The sequence below is a fragment of the Moschus berezovskii genome, chromosome 23 (genome assembly GCF_049115385.1).
Source record: "Moschus berezovskii isolate FMDL1 chromosome 23, NW_MosBer_1.0, whole genome shotgun sequence".
Classification (NCBI taxonomy): Eukaryota; Metazoa; Chordata; class Mammalia; order Artiodactyla; family Moschidae; genus Moschus; species Moschus berezovskii.
The window spans coordinates 32,615,826-32,640,822 of record NC_142482.1 but is presented as its reverse complement, the minus strand read 5'-3'; the positions used below and the strand labels follow the sequence as shown (position 1 = coordinate 32,640,822).

At 42.2% G+C, this 24,997-nt stretch overlaps 1 protein-coding gene across 1 annotated transcript in view; it reads right to left on the bottom strand.

Annotated features, from left to right (window-relative positions):
* Nucleotides 1-10,725: 10,725 nt before the first annotated feature.
* LOC148774126 (uncharacterized) overlaps nucleotides 10,726-24,997 on the bottom strand; it is a 63,747-nt gene continuing 49,475 nt past the window's right edge. Inside the window, exons 3-4 of the mRNA XM_088831236.1 lie at nucleotides 12,948-13,006; nucleotides 10,726-11,001 (exon numbers count right to left, since the gene is read on the bottom strand). Coding sequence (XP_088687362.1) covers nucleotides 10,940-11,001; nucleotides 12,948-13,006 — 121 coding nt within the window. The 3' untranslated portion in view covers nucleotides 10,726-10,939. The remainder of the gene's footprint in view (nucleotides 11,002-12,947; nucleotides 13,007-24,997) is intronic.

Here is a 24,997-nt window from a genome sequence, read left to right as displayed (position 1 = left end):
AAGGATGCTCGGGTCAAAACAATGGGTGATAAGAGATGGTAAGAATGGAGTCGCAAAGAGAGGATATTTATTTGTAATTCATCATCACAGTAATGATATTTTCAGTTAGTTAATGATATCAGGTCCAATGAATGTTACACAGTACACTTAGTATTTCCTATATGAGTAAATAAGTGAGAGTTACTATAGATATCAAGGGACTTCCCTGGTGGTCCAGGGGTTAAGACTCTGAGTTCCCAATGCAGGGGGCCGGGGTTCCATCCCTGGTCAGGGAACTAGAACCTGCATGCTGAAACTAAAGATCTCTCATGCCACAACAAGGATCCCATGTGCCACATCTAAGACCCAGTGCAGCCAAAGAAAATCAATCAATGTTGGAAGGCAAGTCTGTGATCCCTTCTAAACTGAATTACACATTTATTCTTGGCATTCTCCTATCTCAGAGCCATACCCACACAGTTCCTCTGCCCTGAGAACTCCCATGTTCCTCTCACCTAACCATGCCCCTTCTTGCCTTTAAAACTCGGTCTGTTAGAAAAGATCTTCTCTTTCTCAACCCCATACAGCCTCAGTCACCCCACCAACCACACACAGTCACATAATATTAACTTCCTACAGTGTCACTAACTACTAGGCTTAGTTGTGAATTTCAGCATTTTAGATGAAACAAAAGTCTTTACTCGTATTCTCTTTATGGATTGAAATCTGCTCAGAAGAGACAGACATTAAAAGCAAATTTTATTGAAGTATAATTGATTTACAATGTAGTGTTAGTTTCTGGGCTTTCCAGGTGGATTAGTGATTAAGAACCCTCCTGCCAATGCAGGAGACTTAAGAGACCTGGGTTGGATCCCTGGGTTAGGAAGATCCCCAGGAGGAGGGCATGGCAACCCACTCCAGAATTCTTGCCTGGAGAATTCCATGGACAGAGGAGCCTGGTGGGTTACAGTCCATACTGTTGCAAAGTCGGACATGACTGAAGCGACTTAGCATGCACACATGCACGTTGGTTTCTACTGTAGAGTAAAATGAATGTTTTATATATACATATCTCCAGGCTTCCTTGGTGGCTCAGATGGTAAAGAATCTGCCTTCTATGCAGGAGACCTGGGTTCAATCCCTGGGAAGATCCCCTGGAGTATGCCATGGCAATCCACTCCAGTATTCTTGCTTGGAGAATTCCCATGGACAGAGGAGCCTGGCAGGCTTACAGTCCATGGGGTCACAAAGAGTCAGACACCACTAAGCGACTAAACACAGCACACAGCACATACATATATCCACTCTTTCTTAGATTCTTTTCCCATATAGGTCATTGCTGCTGCTGCTGCTGCTAAGTCACTTCAGTCGTGTCCGACTCTGTGTGACCCCATAGACAGAAGCCCACCAGGCTCCCGCGTCCCTGGGATTCTCCAGGCAAGAACACTGGAGTGGGTTGCCATTTCCTTCTCCAATGTGTGCAAGTGAAAAGTGAAAGTGAAGTCGCTTAGTCGTGTCCGACCCCTAGCGACCCCATGGACTGCAGCCCACCAGGCTCCTCCATCCATGGGATTTTCCAGGCAAGAGTACTGGAGTGGCTTGCCATTGCCTTCTCTGATATAGGTCATTACAGAGTACTTAAAAGAGTTCTCTGTGCTATACAGTAAGTCCTTATTATGTATTTTTTAATATAGTAGTGTGTGTATGTCAATCCCAATCTCCTATTTTATTCCCCCCAACTTTCCTCCCTAGTAACCACAAGTTTGTCTTCTACATCTGTCACTCTATTTCCATTCTGTAAATAAGTTCTTTTCTACCATTTTTTTAAAAAGATTCCAGATATAAGCAATGCCACAAGATATTTGCCTTTTCTGGGGGATATACATTTTTTAATTTCCATTATATTTCCTCATACTCCTCCTTTGGAAAGTGTAGCTATTTTTCACTCAGTAAACATGATTAGACTGACTCATGCTGGGACAGGATTCTTTCATTGTCATTTAACAAGAAATATAAACAGGCAGCCAGATCTAGTCCTCTATTCACTAAGTAAAGGAAGGAGAAGGATCATCTGTGCAGCGTATCTCTAAATAAAAACATAACATTTAACATCAGACTTGGTGAGTGAAAGTCACTCAGTAGTGTCTGACTCTTTGCAACCCCATGGGCTATACAGACCATGGAATTCTCCAGGCCAGAATACTGGAGTGGGTTCTCCAGTGGATCTTCCCAACCCAGAGATCAAACCCAGGTCTCCTGCATTGCAGGTGGATTCTTTACCAGTTGAACTATCAGGGAAGCCCTGGAACCCTTTGTAAATTTGGACTGTAACTCTGACTTCTTTAGAAGTCAAAAGACATTTTGACTTCTGTATTTAACCCCCAAAAGACATTTAACTTCTGGATTTGAGTTCTTGCTTTATTTTATAAGATATGAGCCATTCCATGGATTATTTAATATGCACAAAGCCATCTCTAACTACCCTGGGTAAGGAAAGTTGGACCATGGGAAATTAGAAGCCTCTTCTGAAAGGGAGAAATCCCATTAGGAGCAATTGTGTAAGTAAATTTCTAAAGATAGGTCCCATCTCTGTGGTTATAAGTTCTTAAAACATTACAGAAAGTGAGGCCATTGAGCCCAACTTCCTAATGTAACAGACAAGGGAACTTCCATATAGAGGAGTTCTGCTTCCCTTTCCATGATGCGGTTAGATGAAGTCTGGGGTAGTTCATATTCAACTCTCAAAATGAGTTTACAGGTCATGCAGAGAGCTTCTCTTTCATACTGTCTTTGAGCAAATGCTGAAGGAAGTGTTACTGGTAACACTGGGTTATGTATAGTGAGATCTTTATACAATGAGAACTTTCTACAGAACACAAGATGGACAGACTTACATCAGATTCAGATCCTCCTTGTGCTAAACTCAAGTATAGTTTAGCACCAGTAACAATAAGAAGAATTTTCAGCAGGCTGCCACCATGTGGAAGTGAAAAGATGACCAACCTTGTGCAAAGCTAATTAGACTCAACTCTCAACTGCAAAGAAATGCTATACTATTGACAGAGGAGGATGTTGAATTCTGGGGGAAAAAAAATCAGCAGTGGGGAATAGTAAATGCTCTTTGCCTAGAGAGTTTGGTTTTATTTTACTTTGGGTAATGGGTTACTTTGGTTACTTTTTGTCTGTGTCAAGGAGCAAATTGAAGGAAGAATATGTACTCCTGTCCTGGCTCTACTATTGATTATCTATGTAATCGCATTGATCTGCTCAACCTCTGCCCACCTTCACCACACACACACACACACACATGCACACACACGCATACACACACATGCACACACACACGCATACACATACACTTTTTTTCCTTCAAATACCTCTTAAGACTGAGACATTAATGCTAAACTAAGGGTAAAAACCAATACAAATTGTTGTTAAGTGTATATATATATATATATATATATTCATTAGCAATCAACTCAGTGGAGGAAGCAATTTAATAATAATGATAGGCATGCAAACATTTTACTTTTAATGTTCTTACTATTAATGTAATTTTACTCATATTAACATTGCAATGCTTTTGATTCCTTGAGCAGAAGTGAAGTTATATTACAGGGAGTCAGGCCAGAAATATAATGGTAGAAGGATGATACCACAAGAGCAAAGGGCTATGGAAAGTTCAGAGCTGAGTTATGTCCATAAATAATGGAGCAGTGTTTAGCTCCCAGCACCAGTGGTCAGTATTTCAGTTCCTTATTGAGACATGTCTCAGGGGCTTCCCTGGTGGCTCAGTGGTAAAGAATCCACCTGCCAATGTAGGAGACAGGTTCAATCAGGCCGCGGAGCAACTAAGTTCTTTCGCCACAGCTATTGAGCTTGTGCTCTAGAGCTCGGGAGCCACAACTACTGATGCCCTTGCGCCCTAGATCCTGTGCTCCCCAAGTGAAGCCACCGCAATGAGAGACCCAAGCACCATAGTTAGAGAGTATCCCCTGCTTGTCCAACTAGAGGAAAAGCCCATGCAGCAGTGAAGACCCAGGGCAGCCAAAATAGAGCTGGACAGGTTGAAGAAGACTCTAAGATAACCCTCAGCAAAAACTTTCATATGATAGAAAAGACTTACAGAAGTATGAACTGTTCTTTTATTTATTTTTCATGCATTTTTTTGTTATTTAAATTTTTATTGGAGTATAACTGCTTTACAATGTTGTATTAGTTTCTGCTGTACAGTGAAGTGAATCAATCATACATAAACATGTATCTCCTCTTTTTTGTATTTCTTTCCCATTTAGGTCACTAAAACAACAGAATAGGAAAAACAAGAGACCTCTTCAAGAAAATTAGAGATTCCAAGGGAACATTTCATGCAAAGATGGGCTCGATAAAGGACAGAAATGGTATGGACCTAACAGAAGCAGAAGATATTAAGAAGAGGTGGCAGGAATACACAGAAGAACTGTACAAAAAAGATCTTCACGACCAAGATAGTCACGATAACGTGATCACTGACCTAGAGCCAGACATCTTGGAATGTGAAGTCAAGTGGGCCTTAGAAAGCATCACTACGAACAAAGCTAGTGGAGGTGATGGAATTCCAGTTGAACTATTTCAAGTCTTGAAAGATGATGCTGTGAAAGTGCTGCACTCAATATGCCAGCAGATTTGGAAAACTCAGCAGTGGCCACAGGACTGGAAGAGGTCAGTCTTCATTCCAATCCCAAAGAAAGGCAATGCCAAAGAATGCTCAAACTACCACACAATTGCACTCATCTCACACGCTAGTAAAGTCATGCTCAAAATTCTCCAAGCCAGGCTTCAGCAGTATGTAAACTGTGAACTCCCAGATGTTCAAGCAGGTTTTAGAAAAGGCAGAGGCACCAGAGATCAAATCGCCAACATCCGCTGGATCATGGAGAAAGCAAGAGAGTTCCAGAAAAACATCTATTTCTGCTTCATTGACTATGCCAAAGCCTTTGACTGTGTGGATCACAATAAACTGTGGAACATTCTGAAAGAGATGGGAATCCCAGACCATCTGACCTGCCTCTTGAGAAACCTGTATGCAGGTCAGGAAGCAACAGTTAGAACTGGACATGGAACAACAGACTGGTTCCAAATAGGAAAAGGTGTACGTCAAGGTTGTATATTGTCACCTTGCTTATTTAACTTATATGCAGAGTACATCATGAGGAACGCTGGGCTGGAAGAAGCACAAGCTGGAATCAAGATTGCTGGGAGAAATATCAATAACCTCAGATATGCAGATGACACTACCCTTATGGCAGAAAGTGAAGAGGAACTCAAAAGCCTCTTGATGAAAGTGAAAGAGGAGAGTGAAAAGGTTGGCTTGAAGCTCAACATTCAGAAAACAAAGATCATGGCATCTGGTCCCATGACTTCATGGGAAATAGATGGAAAAACAGTGGAAACAGTGTCAGACTTTATTTTTTTGGGCTCCAAAATCACTGCAGATGCTGATTGCAGCCATCAAATTAAAAGACGCTTGCTCCTTGGAAGGAAAGTTATGACCAACCTTGATAGTATTTTAAAAAGCAGAGACATTACTTTGCCAACCAAGGTCCGTCTAGTCAAGGCAATGGTTTTTCCCGTGGTCAGGTATGGATGTGAGAGTTGGACTGTGAAGAAGGCTGATCGCCGAAGAATCGATGCTTTTGAACTGTGGTGCTGGAGAAGACTCTTCAGAGTCCCTTATACTGCAAGGAGATCCAGCCAGTCCATTCTAGAGGAGATCAATCCTGTATGTTCATTGGAGGGACTGATGCTAAAGCTGAAACTGCAATACTTTGGCCACCTCATGCGACGAGTTGACTCACTGGAAAAGACTCTGATGCTGGGAAAGGTTGGGGGCTGGAGGAGAAGGGGACGACAGAGAATGAGATGGCTGGATGGCATCACCGACTCTGTGGACATGAGTTTGAGTGTACTCTGGGAGTTGGTGATGGACAAGGAGGCCTGGCGTGCTGTGATTCATGGGGTCGCGGAGAGTCGGACACGACTGAGCGACTGAACTGAACTGAACTGATTTACTATATTTTGTCAGTTTCAGGGGTACAGCATAATGATTCAGAGTTTTTGCAGATTCTATCCCATTATAGATTATTACAAGATATTGGCGTATATTTAAAGAAAACAGGTTTTTTTTAGTCCAAGTTTTCCTTCTTCAGAAAAGAAGGCTGTTGTGCATTTTTTCTTACTAGAACTCAGGGTGAGGAGCAGACTGGAAGTGAAGACTTGAACCAAACCTGCAGATGCTGCAGAGTAGACAGTCCAAAATCAGTCTCAGGAAAGGGGTAATATGATACCTGATGTGTGCTTCACATCCAGTAAGTCCTCTAGTACTTTATTCAGGATCTGCCTAATCAAGAAATCTCTTTCAATTTTAAATAATATCATCTAGCTTGCTGCCAGCATCAGGATGCCTCTGCTCATTGACTTTCTCTGGACACTGGAGTCCTCTCTGTTGCACCTGGCTCAAAGGGCTTGGACATTTTGGTTCAGTTCAGTTCAGTTCAGTTCAGTCGCTCAGTCGTGTCCGACTCTCCGCGACCCCATGAATCACAGCACGCCAGGCCTCCCTGTCCATCACCAACTCCCGGAGTTCACTCAAACTCATGTCCACAGAGTCGGTGATGCCATCCAGCCATCTCATTCTCCGTCGTCCCCTTCTCCTCCCGCCCCCAACCTTTCCCAGCATCAGAGTCTTTTCCAGTGAGTCAACTCGTCGCATGAGGTGGCCAAAGTATTGCAGTTTCAGCTTTAGCATCAGTCCCTCCAATGAACATCCAGGATTGATCTCCTTTAGAATGGACTGGTTGGATCTCCTTGCAGTATAAGGGACTCTCAAGAGTCTTCTCCAACACCACAGTTCAAAAGCATCGATTCTTCGGCGATCAGCCTTCTTCACAGTCCAACTCTCACATCCATACATGACCACGGGAAAAACCATTGCCTTGACTAGACGGACCTTGGTCGGCAAAGTAATGTCTCTGCTTTTTAATATACTATCAAGGTTGGTCATAACTTTCCTTCCAAGGAGCAAGCGTCTTTTAATTTCATGGCTGCAATCAGCATCTGCAGTGATTTTGGAGCCCAAAAATACAAAGTCTGACACTGTTTCCACTGTTTTTCCATCTATTTCCCATGAAGTGATGGGACCAGATGCCATGAGGACATTTTGGTAGTAGCCCTTAAAAAATGACTAATGGGAATTCCAAAGCACATATGTAGACACTCCCCTCTCTAAGAGGTAGAACTTAAATCCCTCTCCTTAAGGTCTTAGTGGCTCAACTTCCAAAAAACATTTAAAAAAACTTCCAAACAGTGTAGAAAGGGGGAAAAGGGAACTTGACCGTGTTGGAGAAACCTGGCAGATACCACCTGGACCAAGTCACTGGGGTCAACATCACCAGTGTTGTCATGTTGCTGTCATGCACCCTGTGATAGGACGTGATGTGATATGATGTGAAGGACACTTCACCTCTTCTCCAAAAGCCACAATCCCCGTCTAACCGGAGAAAACACTGGAGAAATACAAATTGAGGGACATTCTACAAAACAGGGCTTCCCAGGTAGCTCAGCGGTGAAGAATCCACTTACAATGCAGCAGACACAGGTTCAATCCCTGGGTCACGAAGATCCTGTGGAGGAGGAAATGGCAACCCACTCCAGGATTTTTGCCTGGAGAATCCCACAGATAGAGGAGCCTGGCGGGTTACAGTCCATGGGGCTGCAAAGAGTCAGACATAACTGAGTGACTGAGCAAGCACGCTGCAAAATAACTTACAAGTACTCTTCAAATATTTCAAGGTTATGAAAGGCAAGGAAAGACTAAGGAACTGTCACAGCTAAGAAGACATTAAGAGACATGATGACCAAATGCGATATGGGGTCTTAAATTGAATTCTGGAACAGAAAAAGGATGCAAGTGAAAACTGGTGATGTTTGAATAAAGTTTGTGGTTTCAAAACATGATTGATGGGAACTAATGGAGCAATATTCCATCTCCTTCATCTGCAGAGAGTTAGCTCTGGGGTCTGTTCTCTGCTGCATCCCAGAGTCCCCACTGGATTAAGTCTCGGTTGTTCAGGGTGGCAACTGGTTTGATGATTTACATTGTCTTGGCGCTGTCTCTCCCCTGCTTCTCTTCCCCACTCAGCAGTATTCTTCGGGATCCCACATAAACTACGTCCTCTTAAACCCTTGTCCCACAAGGTCTGTTTTTAGGGAAATCCAAATGAAGAGGATGTAAACAAATGGATCTTAAAACTGTGGTTAAATTTCCATAACACAAAATTTATCACTTCACCCATTTTCAAATGTGCAGTTCAACAGCGTTACATCATTGTGCAACCATTAGCACCACCCGCCTCCAGAATTCTTTTTTATCATCTCAAACTGAAAACTCTACCCATCAACAACTCCCCATTGCCTCCTCCCTCTTCCACCATCCCCATACTTCCCAGTCCTTGATAAACACTATTCTACTTTCTTCTCTATTAATTTGATTTTTCTAGGTACCTTGTATCAGTTGAATTATACAATATGTATTCTTCCGGATCTGACTTATTTCACTTAACAGAGTGTCTTCAGGGTTCATCCCTGTCATAGCATGTATCGGAATTTCATCCCTTTTTAAAGCCGAAGGATATTTCATTGTATGTATAGACCATGTTTTATCCATTCATCCACTGATAGACATTTATTTCTACCTTTCAGCTATTGTGGAAAATGCTGTTATGAATGTTCATGTACAGGTATCTGTTGCAGCCTCTACTATCAATTCTTTTGGGTATATATCTACTGGATCGTAAGGTAATTCTGTGTTTAAATTTTGTGAAGAAACACCATACTGTTTTCCACAGTGATTGCACCGTTTTACATTCTCAACAGCTACACACAGGGGCCCAATTTTTCTACCTCCTGGTCAACATGTGCTATTTTCTGTTGTTACTGTCGTTGCTTGTAATAGCCATCCTAATGGACAGGGGGTGGTATCGAATTGTGGGTTTGATTTGCATTTCTCTAATAATAAGTGATTTTGAGCATTTTTTCTTGTGGTTATTGGCCATTTGTGTATCATCTTTGAAGAAATGTAGGTTCATGTCCTTTGAGGAAATGTAAATTCAAGTCCTTTGCTCATTTTTTAGTCAAGTAATCTGTATTTTTGTTATTGAGTGGTTGGGAGTGAATTCTTTACATATTCTAGATATTAGCCCCTTATCAGATATATGTTTTGTAAATATTCTTTCCCATTCTATGAGTTGTCTTTTCACTCCCTTGATAATTTTCATTTTTATAAAGTCTCATTTACCTATTTTTCTTTTGTTCCCTGTTCTTTTGGTGTCATATCCAAGAACTCATCATCAAATCTGAAGTCAGAAAGCTTTCCCTTGTATGTTTCCTTTCCCTTTTTTTGGCCACACTGAGTATCATGTGGGATCTTATTTTAGTTCCCTGACCAGGGATTGAACCCATTTCCCCAGTGAAAGACCTCTGAACCACCAGAGAATTCCCTTTCTCTGTTTTCTTCTAAGAGTTGTGTAGTTTTAATGTAAATTTAATTAATTTATTTATTTGGCTGAGCCATGAGGCATGTGGGATCCTAGTTCCTTAAGCAGGGATCAAAACTCTGTCCCCTGCATTGGAATCGTGGAGTCTTAATCACTGGCCCACCAGGGAAGTCCCAAGGCATTTTATTTTTAAACCTCAAATCGTTCTTAGGTTTTGTGAAAAAAAAAAAAAAAACCTATAAAACACATTTAATTGTTTAGAACTTTGGGGCTGGAGTTTTAGCAAAACAGTTTGATTTTATAAAAATTCTAGGGGACTGCTCTGGCAGTTTAGTGGTTAGGAATCCATGCTTCCACTGCAGGGGACACAGGTTCAATCCATGGCTGGGGAACTAATATCCCTCATGCTGCACAGTGCAGTCAAAATTTTCAAGTAATTTAAAAATTCTAAAGGAAAAAATTTCTAAAGAAGGAAATGAAAATCATTTAAAAAAACTCTGCCTTTCAGCTAGAATAGGAAATTCTGAAATGTGTTTTCTAAACCTAAAGGTTCCTTATGAAAGATTAGTATTTCAACAAGTCATAGGCGGGAGATGACATTAAAAAAAACAATAGTTAAGCAGGGGAAAACCTTCCAGAACCACATATTTCTAGTTTAACTAGAGGTATCCCCACATTGGCTTTTCTCCCCTCCCTAAAGTTTAGAACCAGTAATGTTCCCTGCAAAGGAAATAAACAAAGGGATAGGTACATAGAGGCAATTCACATTTTAAATGTCTTTCCTACACTAAGTACTATTATGCCTTACAACCAATTAAAGAAGAAGAATTTCCCCCAATTATCAGGTTCTTTGGCTCTGGCTATTCCTGCTGCTTGTCCAGGAATGCTTTGGGTCTGAACAAGCCTGGCAAACCCTCCTGGCCTATGGATAATCATTAACCAGCATATCAAATCCCCATCATTTACAATCAGATTACGTTGACTTTCCCTTCCCAGAACTACAGCCACAGAAAAACAGAGCAGAACAAGTTAAAAGCAAATTTAATTTATTCTGATTTTCTATAACTGGATAACTTGGGCTTTCTTTCCTCGTTTCTCCCAAGAAATAGTCCAAATGATTATACAATTAGTTATTATGTCCCAAGTTAATAACAAATTGATGAAAGGCAGGAAAATGAAACAAAAAGTCAATAATAAACCAACACACATTTATTAGATTCAGTACTTATGATATGTTTAGCAATGATACCAAAAATTTATATTTTGTTAGCTGACTTTGGCTCTAAACTTTCTACAGAGAAATTCAACTTCAATATCTCCTGCTTTAGATCTTGGCAAATATTTTATCAGCATGCTGAGAAAACAAACAGCATCTCCAGACTCCAGCCCTCCTCGTTCTCCTCTGCGATTTCTATGTTACTCTCTGCTTAAAGAGCAAGCAGGCCAGATTCTTGACGTGCTCCTTCTCCAAACTTCACTGGCTCTGTAGCTGGTGGGCAGTTAGGAAGAAGTATGAGTTCCAGGTATTGGATCAAATGCTTAATTAATAGCAGCATCAGGATTAAAATATTTGGAATTGCCCAGAAAACAGCTGTGGGTGGCTGAAGCACCAACCTTCTGAATTCTGAGTCATCTCCGTGGAATGGAATACAGCATACATATGTTCACACCCACTGAATTTATCTCAACCTCTGGAAATTATCTTGAACCAAACAGGGATCTCATGCATTGGCCCTCAGGCTTACCCTCCTGGAAAAAAAAAAAAAAAAAGCCTAAAAAGCCTCTCTCTGCGGGAAGAATTTGACATATTTGCCAAGAACTCTGAACCACCAGGAAACTTTAAAGAAAAGTTCATACAAGGAAGTGGAGGTGGGATGAAGTGGGAGATTGGGATTGACATATGTACACTACTATGTATAAAATAGAACCTACAACCTAGACAGCATATTAAAAAGCAGAGATATTACTTTGCCAACAAAGGTCCATTTAGTCAAGGCTATGGTTTTCCAGTAGCCATGTATGGATGTGAGAGTTGGACTATGAAGAAAGCTGAGCACCGAAGAATTGATGCTTTTGAACTATGGTGTTGGAGAAGACTCTTGAGAGTCCCTTAGACTGCAAGGAGATCCAACCAGTCCATTCTAAAGGAGATCAGTCCTGGGTGTTCATTGGAAGGACTAATGCTAAAGCTGAAACTCCAATACTTTGGCCACCTCATGCGAAGAGTTGACTCATTGGAAAAGACCCTGATGCTGGGAGGGATTGGGGGCAGGAGGAAAAGGGGACGACAGAGGATAAGATGTCTGGATGGCATCACACACTCGATGGACGTGAGTTTGAGTGAACTCCAGGAGTTGGTGATGGACAGGGAGGCCTGGCGTGCTGTGATTCATGGGGTCGCAAAGAGTCGGACACAACTGAGCGACTGTACTGAACTGAACTGAGTCTATAGCAGAGAACTCTACTCAATGCTGTCAGTTCAGTTCAGTTCAACTGTACTTCAATTTTAAAAAAAGAAAGAAATGTTTTCTTCTGAACATAATTAAATATTTTTTAAAAGAATGATTTATTTGGCTGTACCGGCTCTTAGTCGCAGCATGTGGGATCTAGTTCCCTGACCAGGAACCCTAGCCCCTTGTACTGGGATCATAGAGGCTTAGCTACTGGACCACCAGGGAAGTCCAAATGTAACTAAATCTTTAGTTAATTTTATATTCTCAAACTGATGTATGTATCTGCAGCTTTTCCTGTAAGTATTGAATAAATGAAGGAGGTGGGGAGGAATGGGAGTCAAAGATGATGGACAAATTTCTTGGAGGATAAGAACTGGACAGGACTCTCAAGAAGGAAGCTAAACAAACTGTAGAACAGTGAGAACCATCAAAAGTTAATTTCATTTACATTTCAGTGAGTGCCAGGGACAACTCTCGTTGGGAGACTATTGTCTTGAAACTTTGCAAATTCTCTTTGTTTGGTGTTTTGACCCCTTTCCTGTTTCCTGTTATAATTAAACAGCAAAACCAAACCCAACCAAACAAAAAGTCCTTGGAAAATCTTAACAAGGTTCTGTGGTTTCAAGGCAGTCATGGGGTCACACGGATTTTTCTGATGTGTGGGGGCACCGGGTGGGCTAAGATCCCCGAAGCATCACTGAAAATGAAGCTGATGACCCCACTGTGATGCGATGGGAAAATAAAGACCCACCAAACTTTTTATCTTTGACCACCACTACAACAAGCTCTGGCGTGGAGCTGAAGAAACCGCCTCTACCTGGGGAAGTGTGAAGAAACTAGACCACACTCTTTTGGCATAACTAAGTTGAATTAAAACACTCCCCATAGAAATATTTTTAGACGTGATGGTTAGGTTCTGAAGTGCTGACAGCAAAATTACAGCTTAAATAGGTTTTGTGGATTTTAAAACATAATGACTTACCATTTCTCACTATTGGGACCAAATCCAACTTCATGTCAGGAAATTCCTCAACTGGAAGACTGAGAAAAAAAAAGTTAATGTTAAATCATTGGAGATATTTTGCTTTCACTTAACTGCCTGGCGTATTTTTTGATTTACGTAAGTATAGGTTTATACAAGCCCTTTCTGAGATCATACTGTTTGACTTAAAAGTATCCTATATGACTAGGACCCGCTGTATAGCACAGAGAACTCTACTCAGTATTCTGTAATAATATACATGGGAAAAGGATCTAAAAAAAAAAAAGAGATACCTGTATATATATAAGTGAATCACTTTGCTGTCACCTGAGGCTAACACAACATTGGCAAATCAACTATGCCCCAGAATAAAATAAAAAATAAACTAAAAAAGTGCAAACTATGAGGTATGGACATGAATGGACAAGGAGGAAACTTAAATGCAAATTACTTAGGCAAAAGAAACCAATCTGAAAAGGCCACAGGCTGCATGATTCCAACTATATGACGTTCTGGAAAAGGTAAAATTATGGCTACAGTAAAAATATCATTGGTGGCCAGGGGTTAGAGGGGAGGGCGGGATGAAGAGACTAAGCACAGAGAATTTTGAAGGCAGCAAAAACACCCTGTTTGATCCTTTAAAGGTGAGTACCTGACACTGTACACTTGTCCAAACCCATAGAATATAAGACACCAAGAGTGAACCCTAATGCAAAATTACAACTTGGGGTGATAATGATAGGTCACTGTAGGTTCATCAGTTGTAAAGAAGTTACCATCCTGGGGCGGGATGAGGAGGGATGTTGATAATGGAAAAGGGATGTACGTGTGGGGTCACAGGGTATATGGGAAACCTCTGTGCCTTCTGCTCAAAATCACTGTGAACCTAAAAATCCTGCAAAAAGAAATAAAGTTTATTGTTATTACTTTTAACGAACTGTGTTTAGCTATTGCGTATTTACAGGGGCTTTTCTGTCGCAGAAGAGCAGGATTGTCTTGGGTGGATGTTGCCACCTTGTGGCCAATATCAGAAACTGTCAAAAGGAAGATTAAAATCCCTTATAAGAAATGGAGTAGCCGCTCATAGTCAAAAAGAGTCCAAAATGCAGTACTTGGGGACAATCTTAAAAACGAGAGAATGATCTCAGTTTATTTCCAAGGCAAACCATTCAATATCACAGCAATCCAAGTCTATGCCCCAACCACTAATGCTGAAGAAGCTGAATTTGAACGGTTCTATGAAGTACATGTTGGGGGCGGGAGGAGAAGGGGACGACCGAGAATGAGATGGCTGGATGGCATCACCGACTCTGTGGACATGAGTTTGAGTGAACTCCGGGAGTTGGTGATGGACAGGGAGGCCTGGCGTGCTGTGATTCATGGGGTCGCGGAGAGTCGGACACGACTGAGCGACTGAACTGAACTGAACTGACTGATGAAGTACATGAAGGAAAGTTATGACCAACCTAGATAGCATATTAAAGAGCAGAGACATTACTTTGCCAACCAAGGTCCATCTAGTCAAGGCTATGGTTTTTCCCGTGGTCATGTATGGATGTGAGAGTTGGACTGTGAAGAAAGCTGATAGCCAAAGAACTGATGCTTTTGAACTGTGGGGTTGGAGAAGACTCTTGAGGGTCCCTTGGACTGCAAGGAGATCCAACCAGTCCATTCTAGGGGAGCTCAATCCTGGGTGTTCATTGGAAGGACTGATGCTAAAGCTGAAACTCCAATACTTTGGCCACCTCATGTGACAAGTTGACTCACTGGAAAAGACTGACGCTGGGAGGGATTGGGGGCAGGAGGAGATGGGAACGACAGAGAATGAGATGGCTGGATGGCATCACCGACTCTGTGGACATGAATTTGAGTGAACTCCGGGAGTTGTTGATGGACAGGGAGGCCTGGCGTGCTGTGATTCATGGGGTCGCAAAGAGTCGGACACAACTGAGTGACTTCGCTTTCACTTTTCACTTGCATGCATTGGAGAAGGAAATGGCAACCCACTCCAGTGTTCTTGCCTGGAGAATCCCAGGGACGGGGGAGCCTGATGGGCTGCCGTCTATGGGGTTGCACAGAGCTGGACACGACTGAAGCGACTTAGCAGCAGCATGAAGACCTAAAGATCTAGAAGTAACAGCAAAAAAAAAAAAAAAAAAAAAGATGTTCTTTTCATCATAGGGGACTGGAATGCAAAAGCAGGAAGTCAAGAGATGCCCAGAATAACAGGCACATTTGACTTTGGAGTACAAACTGAAGCAATACAAAGGCTAACAGAGTTTTGTCAAGAGAATACACTGGTCATAGCAAACGTTCTTTTCCAACAACATGAGAGATGACTCTCCACATGAACACCACCAGATGGTCAATACCAAAATCAGATTGATTATGTTCTTTGCAGGCAAAGGTGGAGAAGCTCCATACAATCAGCAAGAACAAGACCTGGAGTTGACTGTGGCTCTGATCATCAGCTCCTTGCTGCAAAATTCAGGCTTAAATTAAAGAAAGCCTGGAAAATCAGTAGGCCATTCAGGTATGATCTAAATCAAGTCCCTGATGATTATACGGTGGAGGTGACGAATAGATCTGATAGATGGAGTGCCTGAAGAACTGTGGACAGAGGTTGGTAACACTGTACAAGAGGCAGTGACCAAAACAATCCCAAAGAAAAAGAAATGCAAGGAGGCAAAATGGTTGTCTGAGGAGGCTTTACAGCCAAGGAGAGAAGAAAAGCGAGAGGCAATGGAGAAAGGGAAAGATACACCCAAAGGAATGTAGAGCTCCAGAGAATAGCACGGAGAGATAAGTAGGCCTTCTTCAATGAACAATGCAAAGAAAGAGAGTAAAACAGAAGAATGGGGAAAACGAGAGATCTCGTCAAGAAAATTAGAGACATCAAGGGAACGTTTCATTCGAGGAAGGGCATGATAGAGGACAGAAATGGTAAAACCTAACAGAAGCAGAGGAGATTAAGAAGGGGTCGCAAGAATACACTGAATAACTAGACAAGAAAGATCTTAATGACCCAGATAACCATGATAGTGTGGTTGCTCACCTAGAGCCAGACATCCTGGAGTGTGAAGTCAAAAGGGTCTTAGGAAATATTACTTGGAACAAAGGTAGTGGCGGTGACAGAATTTCAGCTGAGCTATTTGAAATCCTAAAAGATAATGCTGTTAAAGGGCTATACTCAATATGCCAGCAAATTTGGAAAACAGCAGTGGCCACAGGACTTGAAAAGGTCAGTTTCATCCCAATCCTAAAGAAGAGCAATGCCAAAGAATGTTCAAACTACTACAAAATTGCACTCACTTCATATGCTAGTAAGGTTATGCACAAAATCCTTCAAGCTAGGCTTCAACAGTACGTGAACCGAGAACTTCCACATGTACAAACTGGATTTAGAAAAGGCAGAGGAGCCAGAAATCAAATTACCAACATTTGTTGGGTCATGGAGAAAGCAAGAAAGTTCCAGAAAAACATCTACTTGTTTCACTGACTATGCTGATATGATTGTATGGATCACAACAAACGGTGGAAAATTCTTAAAGAGGTGGGAATACTAGACCATCTTACCTGCCTCCTGAGAAATCTGTATGCAGGTCAAGAGGCAACAGTTAGAACCAGACATGGAGCAATGGACTGGCTCCAAATGGGGAAAGGAGTACATCAAGGCTGTATATTGTCACCCTGCTTATTTAAGTTATATGCAGAGTACATCATGAGAAATGCCGTCACAAGCTATAATCAAGATTGCCAGGAAAAATATTAACAACCTCAGACATGCAGATGATACCACCCTATGGCAGAAGGTGAAGAGGAACTAAAGAGCCTCTTGATGAGGGTGAAAGAGGAGAGTGAAAAAGCTGGCTTGAAGCACAATATTAAAAAAACAAAGACCATGGCATCTGATCCCATTCAGTTCAGTTCAGTTCAGTTCAGTCACTCAGTCGTGTCCGACTCTCTGCGACCCCATGAATCACAGCACGCCAGGCCTCCCTGTTCATCACCAACTCCCGGAGTTCGCTCAAACTCATGTCCATCGAGTCGGTGATGCCATCCAGCCATCTCATTCTCTGTCGTCCCCGTCTCCTCCCATCCCCAATCCCTCCTAGCATCAGACTCTTTTCCAGTGAGTCAACTCGTCGCATGAGGTGGCCAAATCCCATTACTTCATGGCAAATAAAAGGAGGAAAAGTGGAGGCAGTGACAGATTTTTTTGGGGGTCTCCAAAGTCACTGCAGGTGGTGACTACAGTCATATTAAAAATGTTTGCTCCTTGGAAGGAAAGTTATGACAAACCTCGTTCTCAGTGTGTGCTGAGTCACTCAGTCATGACCAAGTTTTTGCGACCCCAGGGACTGCAGCCTTCCAGGCTTCTTCTGTCCATGGGATTTTTCCATTAAGAATACTGGAACAGGCTTCCATTTCCTCCTCCAGGGGATCTTCCTGATCCAGTGATCTAACCTGAGTCTCTGGCGTCTCCTGCATAGGCAGGTGGATTCTTTATCATTGAGCCACCTGGAAGCCCTGACAAACCTAAACAGTGTATTAAAAAGCAGAGACATCATTTTGCCAGCAAAGGTCCATATAATCAAAGCTATGGTTTTTCCAGTAGCCATGTACAGATGAGAGAGTTGGTCCATATAGAAGGCTGAGTGCCGAAGAATTTATGCTTTCAAACTGTATTGTTGGAGAAGACTCAAGAGTCCCCAGGACTGCAAGGAGATCAAACCAGTCAATACAAAAGGAAATCAACCCTGAATATTCATTGAAAAGGCTGATGCTGAAGCTGAAGTTCCAATACTTTGGCTACTGGTTTCGAAGAGCTGACTCTTTGGAAAAGACTGTGATGCTGGGAAAGATTGAAGGCAAAAGGAGAAAAGGTCAGCAGAGGATGAGAGGGTTAGATAGAAGCACTGCCCCAGTGGACATGAAATTGAGCAAACTCCAGGAGACAGTAGAGGACAGAGGAGCCTGGCGTGCTGTAATCCCTGGGGTCACAGAGAGTCAGACATGACTCAGCGACCCAACAACAGAGGGAGGCATGGTGAACTTAAACTAGACTTTCTTTCAGATCGTTTCTACTCATATCAGGAAATCCCACCACAGTGCTTTACCTATATAATAAATGCTGGGTGCTCATAGATACAGAGAAGAGATTGCTCTTGCCGGAGCTGAGGGGTCAGAGGTGGGCAAAATGGATGTGAAGGGAGTCAAAAGGGACAAAATTTCAGGAATAAAACAAAGGTCATGGGAATGTCATGTGCAGCGTGGTGACTGGTTAATGACACTGTGTAGCATATTTGAAAGCTGCTAAGAGAGTAGATCTTAAAAGTTTTCATTAAAGAAATAATGTTTTTGTAAACAATGTATGCTGATGGATGTTGACTTATCGTGGTGATCATTTTGCAATATACATAAATAAGGAATCATCAAGCTGTATACTTGGAGTTAATATAATGTTCTATGTCAATTATATCTCAGTCAAAAGTACTCAATAAAAACCAGAGCTTTGTTTTAATCAGTATGTCCCACTACAAAGGAAATTAAAAGCGATGAATTTTTATTGACAAAATCATCTTGTATCAGCCACTCAGTCATGTTCAACTCTTTGGGACCCCATGGACTATAACCCACCAGGCTCCTCTGTCCGGGTGTATATTCAGATTCCTATTAAAGTTCAAAGAGTTCAAAACTTTGAGAGGCTTTTTTTTTTTTGAGAGGCTTTTAAGCAGGATATACAATTCCATTTTGGGTAGCCTATTATCTGCCACTAATCCACATGTTTATTTTTACCAAGAGGTCTAATCTTTGGGATTCATTACATTCTCAGAACTGGAGGGAGCACCCACAGAAAGTTAGCTTTTTTTAGCATGAAGTTTGCAACAGATTCATGATTAAGAAAATAAATCTCTTAAGACAACAATTTTTGGATGGTTCCACATCCTCCAGAATCCCTTGTCTGATTTAAGCTCCTTAATAAATCAAAACATTTGTTCTGAAGTTGACAGCAACTTTGGAAGCTTTCAACAGATGGGATCTCAGATAGTTCTGGAATACTTCAGATTGTGCGAAATGATACAAAACAATATAAAAAATCACTACAGTCTTCCAAAAGCTTTACAGCATTATAAAATAAAGGATGATTTGCTTATTTATGGATTTCTGCCTGCCCCTGTTTGCAGAAATACTTCTGAGACCTGCCTTTGTGATCACCGAGATATCCTACGTCTGTGACTCAAGTTATGCCCAAAGCTCTTGCTTTCAGTTTATTGTCAAGGGTGAAAGCAATTTTTTGTGGTTGTAGCTCTTTTTTTTTTTAAACAGATGACTTTTTGTCCCCCGACTGCACCAGGCAGCTTGCAGGATCTTAGTTCCCTGACCAGGAATTGAACCTGTGTCCCCTGCAGTGGAAGTGCAGAGCTCTGACCGCTGGACAGCCAGGGAAATCCCTGTGGTTGTAGCTCTTTATAGATGTCACTCTGCTGATGCCATCACAGTTGCCATCTCCTCCAAGTTGTGTCTGTGATTTGCGAAGGTGGTGAAAGCAGAGAACTGTAGTGCCTCTGCCCTGTCCCCAGTAACATCTTAGAGACAAATGCCACACTCACACATCCTAGGTGGATTTTTATGTTATAGTACCTTATGTCCTTGGGCTTCCCTGGTAGCTCAGTTGGTAAATAATTCGCCTACAATGCAGGAGACCCCGGTTTGATTCCCAGGTTGGGAAGATCCCCTGGAGAATGGATAGGTACCCACTCCAGTATTCTTGGGCTTCCCTGGTGGCTCAGACGGTAAAGAATCTGCCTGCGATGCGGGAGACCTGGGTTTGATCCCTGGGTGGGGAAAATGCCCCGGAGGAGGTCATGGCAACCCTGCCTGGAGAATCCCATGGACAGAGGAGCCTGGTGGGCTACAGTTCATGGGGTCAGAGTCAGACACAACTGAAGCGACTTAGCAGATATGCCTCTTATGTCTGTAGTGCTCGGTGCAATCTATGAAAACATGCTTGCATTCACCTCAGGAACATGCCTTTGCATCCATATACTTTACACTAATATTTCCTCTACTCCATACCCACATGACCAAGGAATACTTGCCAATCCTTTTGACTAATTCAGAATTTATGTGAGACATCCTTGGGCCCGGCGTTGTCCTTCGTGGAGCTTCTGGTTGAGACCATAATGAAAGGTACCTCGTCAGATTCTTTATGACCTAGAGTGAATCTAACCCTTAGCCAAGGGGACTGAGCAGGTGACATCAAGTAGGAAGCTAAGTATCTTTTTTTAATTGAACTGCAGTTATTTTATGATGTTGTGTTAATTTCTCCTGTACAGCAGAGTGATTCAGTTATACGTATACATACATTCTTTTTAAAAATACTCTTCTCTATATGGCTTACCATAGGATACTGAATGTAGCTCCTTGTGCTATACAGTAGGACCTTGCTGGTTATCCATTCCATATATAATAGCTTATATCTACTAACCCCAATCTTCCATTTAGGAAGCTAAGTATTTTGAATGATCTTTTTTCCTTTTGGTTGCACCACATATCTTGTGGGATCTTAGTTCACTGACCAGGGATCTCACCTGGGCCCTTGGCATTGAAAGAAAAGAGTCCTAATCACTGGACCACCAGGGAATTCCCTTGGAATGACCTTTAAGGACTGCTATTTCCTAAGTTTCCTTGGCTCTCTTCTTCTCCTCCCATGATATGCATTCTAAAGGCTTTAGCTTCTATTTATGTGTTTCTATTTATACTGTTTATATATTTATATGTTTATTTATATGTTTCTATTTATAATGGAGTGGGGAGCCTTTCCCTTCTCCAGGGGATCTTCCCAACCCAGGGATCGAACCCAAGTCTCCCTCATGGCAGGCGGATTCTTTACCAGCTGAGCCACAAGGGAAGCCCAAGAATACTGAAATGGGTAGCCTACTCCATCTCCAGGGGATCTTCCCGACCCAAGAATCGAACCGGGGTCTCCTGCATTGCAGGCAGATTCTTCAGCAACTGAGCTCTCAGGGAAGCCCATTTATATGTTGACGACTGTCAACTCTATCGTTTTAACCCAAAACTGTCTCTTGCAATCCAGATCCACATAATCCACTGACTCTTGAGCACTACATCTTGGATGTCTCTTGACTACCCTACGGAATTCATCCCTTCCCAACATGTTGCTATTTAGCCGGGTATTTCTTATTTCAGTGAATGACACACCATCCACCCAATTTCTCCAAGCAAATATTAAACGACTTCTTTCCTCCAAAATCCCAACATGCACATATATACAAACATTCTTTCTCTTTCTCTATGAATCCAGAATCCATCTAATTCTCTTCATGTCTGCTGCTACGATCATGACCTTCACCGACTCTCTAAAAGCCAGCTTAGGATTTCCCTGGTGGTCCAGTGGCTAAGACTCCGAGCTCCCAATGCAGAGAATGAGATCCTGCATGCCCTAACTAAAGATCCCACATGCCACAATGAAGATCGAAGATCCTGAGTGCCATAGCTAAGACCTGACACAGCCAAATAAATAAATAAATATTTAAAAAATAAATAAATAAAAGACTGCTTATACTTCTGGCCTCTGATCTTTTCCTTTTCCAGTTGTCCTACTGCAACTAGAAATATCTCTCTAAAATACAGTTTAGATCATATCACTCCCCTGCTTACACTCTTTCTACAGTCCTTCTCTTACTCCTTTTTTAAAGAACTTAAACTTATTATTTTGTATTGGGGTATAGCCGATTAACAATATTGTGATAGTTTCAGGTGAGCAATGAAGGGACTCAGCCATGCATATACGTGTATCCAGTTTCCCTCAAACTCCTGTCCCATCCAGGCTGCCATATATCACTGAGCAGAGTTCCATGTGCTAGACAGTAGGTCCTTGTTGGTTATACATTTTAAACATAGCAGTGTATACATGCTCATCCCAAACCCTCTAACTATCTCTTCTCCCCATCCTTCCCCCTTCCAACTATAAGTTCATTCTCTAAGTCTGTGAGTCTGTTTTGTAAGTTCATCTGTATCATTTCTTTTTAGATTCCACATATAAGGGATAGCATACGATATTTCTCCTTCTTTGTCTGACTCACCTCACTCATATGACAATATCTAGGTCCATCCATGTTGCTGCAAATGGCCCTGTTTTTAATGGCTGAGTAATATTCCATTGTACATATGTACCACATCTTTATCCATTCTTCTATCAGTGGGCATTTAGGTTGTTTCCACATCTTGGCTATTGCAAACAGCGCCGCAGTGAACATTGGCGTGCATGCATCCTTTTGGATCATGTTTTTCTCTGGATATATGCCCAGGGTGGGATTGCAGGGTCATGTGGAGGCTCTATTTTTACTTTTTAAAGGAAACTCCATACTATTCTCCATAGTGGCTGTACCAAGTTACATTCCCACTAACAGTGTAGGAGTGTTCCCTTGTCTCTACATCCTCTCCAGCATTTATTGTTTGTGGATTTTTTTTTTAATAATAGCCATTCTGGCTGATGTGAAGTGATAGCTCATTATAGTTTTTATTTGCATGGTCCCATCATTTCATGGGAAATAGATGGGGAAACAGTGGAAACAGTGTCAGACTTTATTTTTTGGGCCCCAAAATCACTGCAGATGCTGATTGCAGCCATGAAATTAAAAGACGCTTACTCCTTGGAAAGAAAGTTATGACCAACCTAGAGAGTATATTAAAAAGCAGAGACCTTACTTTGCCAACAAAGGTCCGTCTAGTCAAGGCTATGGTTTTTCCCGTGGTCATGTATGGATGTGAGAGTTGGACTGTGAAGAAAGCTGATTGCCGAAGAATTGATGCTTTTGAACTGTGGTGTTGGAGAAGACTCTTGAGAGTCCTTTGGACTGCAAGGAGATCCAACCAGTCCATTCTAAAGGAGATCAATCCTGGGTGTTCATTGGAAGTGAAACACCCACCGTGTGAATGTTAACCCAACATTTGCCCACATTTCACAAGTTCCTGGGACTTGAGCGACCGGAAAGCGCCTTGCGGGAAGAAAAACAGCCCCACCCCGGAGGCTCACATTTCGCAAGGAAAGTCCCTGAGCTGCATTCCCCTAACCTTTAAACGAGCTGATCATGTACCTACCCGTGTGATATGCTAATTATGTAGATTCTGGGCTTTAAAACCTGTCTGTAACTGTTGCTAGCGGTCCTCTGCTCGCTTTTGTGTCGAGGGCCCGTTTGCGCAAACGTTCAATAAAATCCTCTTGCTGATTGCATCTGTCGGCGTGGTGCTTGGGTCCCAGGGTTGCTCACCCAGGCGTTGGTCCGTGCCTAGGTCGGTCCAACAGAAGGACTGATGCTAAAGCTGAAACTCCAATACTTTGGCCACCTCATGCGACGAGTTGACTCACTGGAAAAGACTCTGATGCTGGGAAGGATTAGGGGTGGCAGGAAACAGGGACAACAGAGACTGAGATGGCTGGATGGCATCACCGACTTGATGGACATGAGTTTGAGTGAACTCCGGGAGTTGGTGATGGACAGGGAGGCCTGGCGTGCTGTGATTCATGGGGTCGCACAGAGTCGGTCACGACTGAGCGACTGAACTGAACTGAGCTGAGCTGAGCGTCCTATTTTGCATCTAACTAAACACCAGCTCAGCGACCTGTCGTTCTCACTGCCTTCAGCACTGTCTACCTCCTCCTCACTTTCACCTGGCTGACTTCTATTTAATTTTGAGGGTTGAACTTTTTAATATTTCTTTTGGGAAATCTTCCCTGAATTCTTCAGACCAGATCAACCACTCCTCTGTTCTCACAGCTCCTTGTGTTTACCCTCCATAGCAGTTATGTTATTTTATATTAGCTTGTCTGTCTCCTTCATGTACTGTAAGTTCCTTGATAGAAGGACGTGTGTCGAGTCAGCACTGTAACACCAGAGCCTAGTAGGCATTCTGCAGATAGTTCCTGAATGAATTAAGGATCTGATCCATCTCAAGCATCAGCCCTGAGAAGTCATTTATGTATATACACATGCTCTATAAGAATAGAATAAAATATGAGCTGGGAAATTTAAGCTTCTGTGATCCTCAAGAACAGAATTGTGAGCCACTAAAGGCAATGTCTGATTTTTACTATATTCAGAAGGTATTAGAATTATGGATGAAAAATGTCGCTGCCATATCAGTCAACAAAAGATGTTGCACTCATCAAGTCATCAACCAACTGCAGACACTTCCTGAAACCCGCCACCCCCCACACAGGATATTGGCCCCAGATAGCTGAGGTGCATATCAAAGGAATGATTTCAATGAGCCCAGACTCTTGCATATTTTCCATACATAGAAAAGCACTAAATTATTCATTATCTTAGTATGCATGATTGTCTTTAATTAACAGTAATCTTCTGAGCTTCTGACTACTTGACCTTTGTTACAAAAACTATATATCCTGCTACCCTCCAGCCCCACACCTCTTTGGAGCAGTCCCTCAGAGCTAAGAGGCTGCTTCCTGGGCTTAAATCCTCAGCAAGTCCATTGAATAAAACATAACTCTCAAATTTTACATTGTGCATTTTTTCTCAGTTAACAGAATAAAGCATGAAAAAAAGGCAAGATGATTTATTCACTTAACAAACCAGGAATGAGGGCTTACTGTGTGCCAGGGCTTGTGAGGGGCTTTGGACATCCTGAGAGATTGTCATCAAGAGTTCAAAGTTGAGTGGGTGACAGACTCAGGGAATGGTGAAGAGGGAGGAGACACAAAGGAAATTCAATTCAGCCCCCTCGCTTTACAGAGAAGACCTAGATGATTTCTACAAAGTCTTCCAAATTATTAAAAAAAACTGGGGTTTTCTTTTCATATGACCACACTTTTTCCCAGCTTCAATTGGTCTGTGTTAGAGTCCGGAGTCGCCCTTCCCTCAAAGGAACAGAGGACACTCACAATAATGCAAGACACACAGCGAGGTTTATTTCCAGCTAGCTGGGGTCCAAGTGTCCGCCCGACGCAGCGGGTTTCAACAAGGACCCCGAGCACTCAGAGCCAAGGGGTTATATAGCATTTT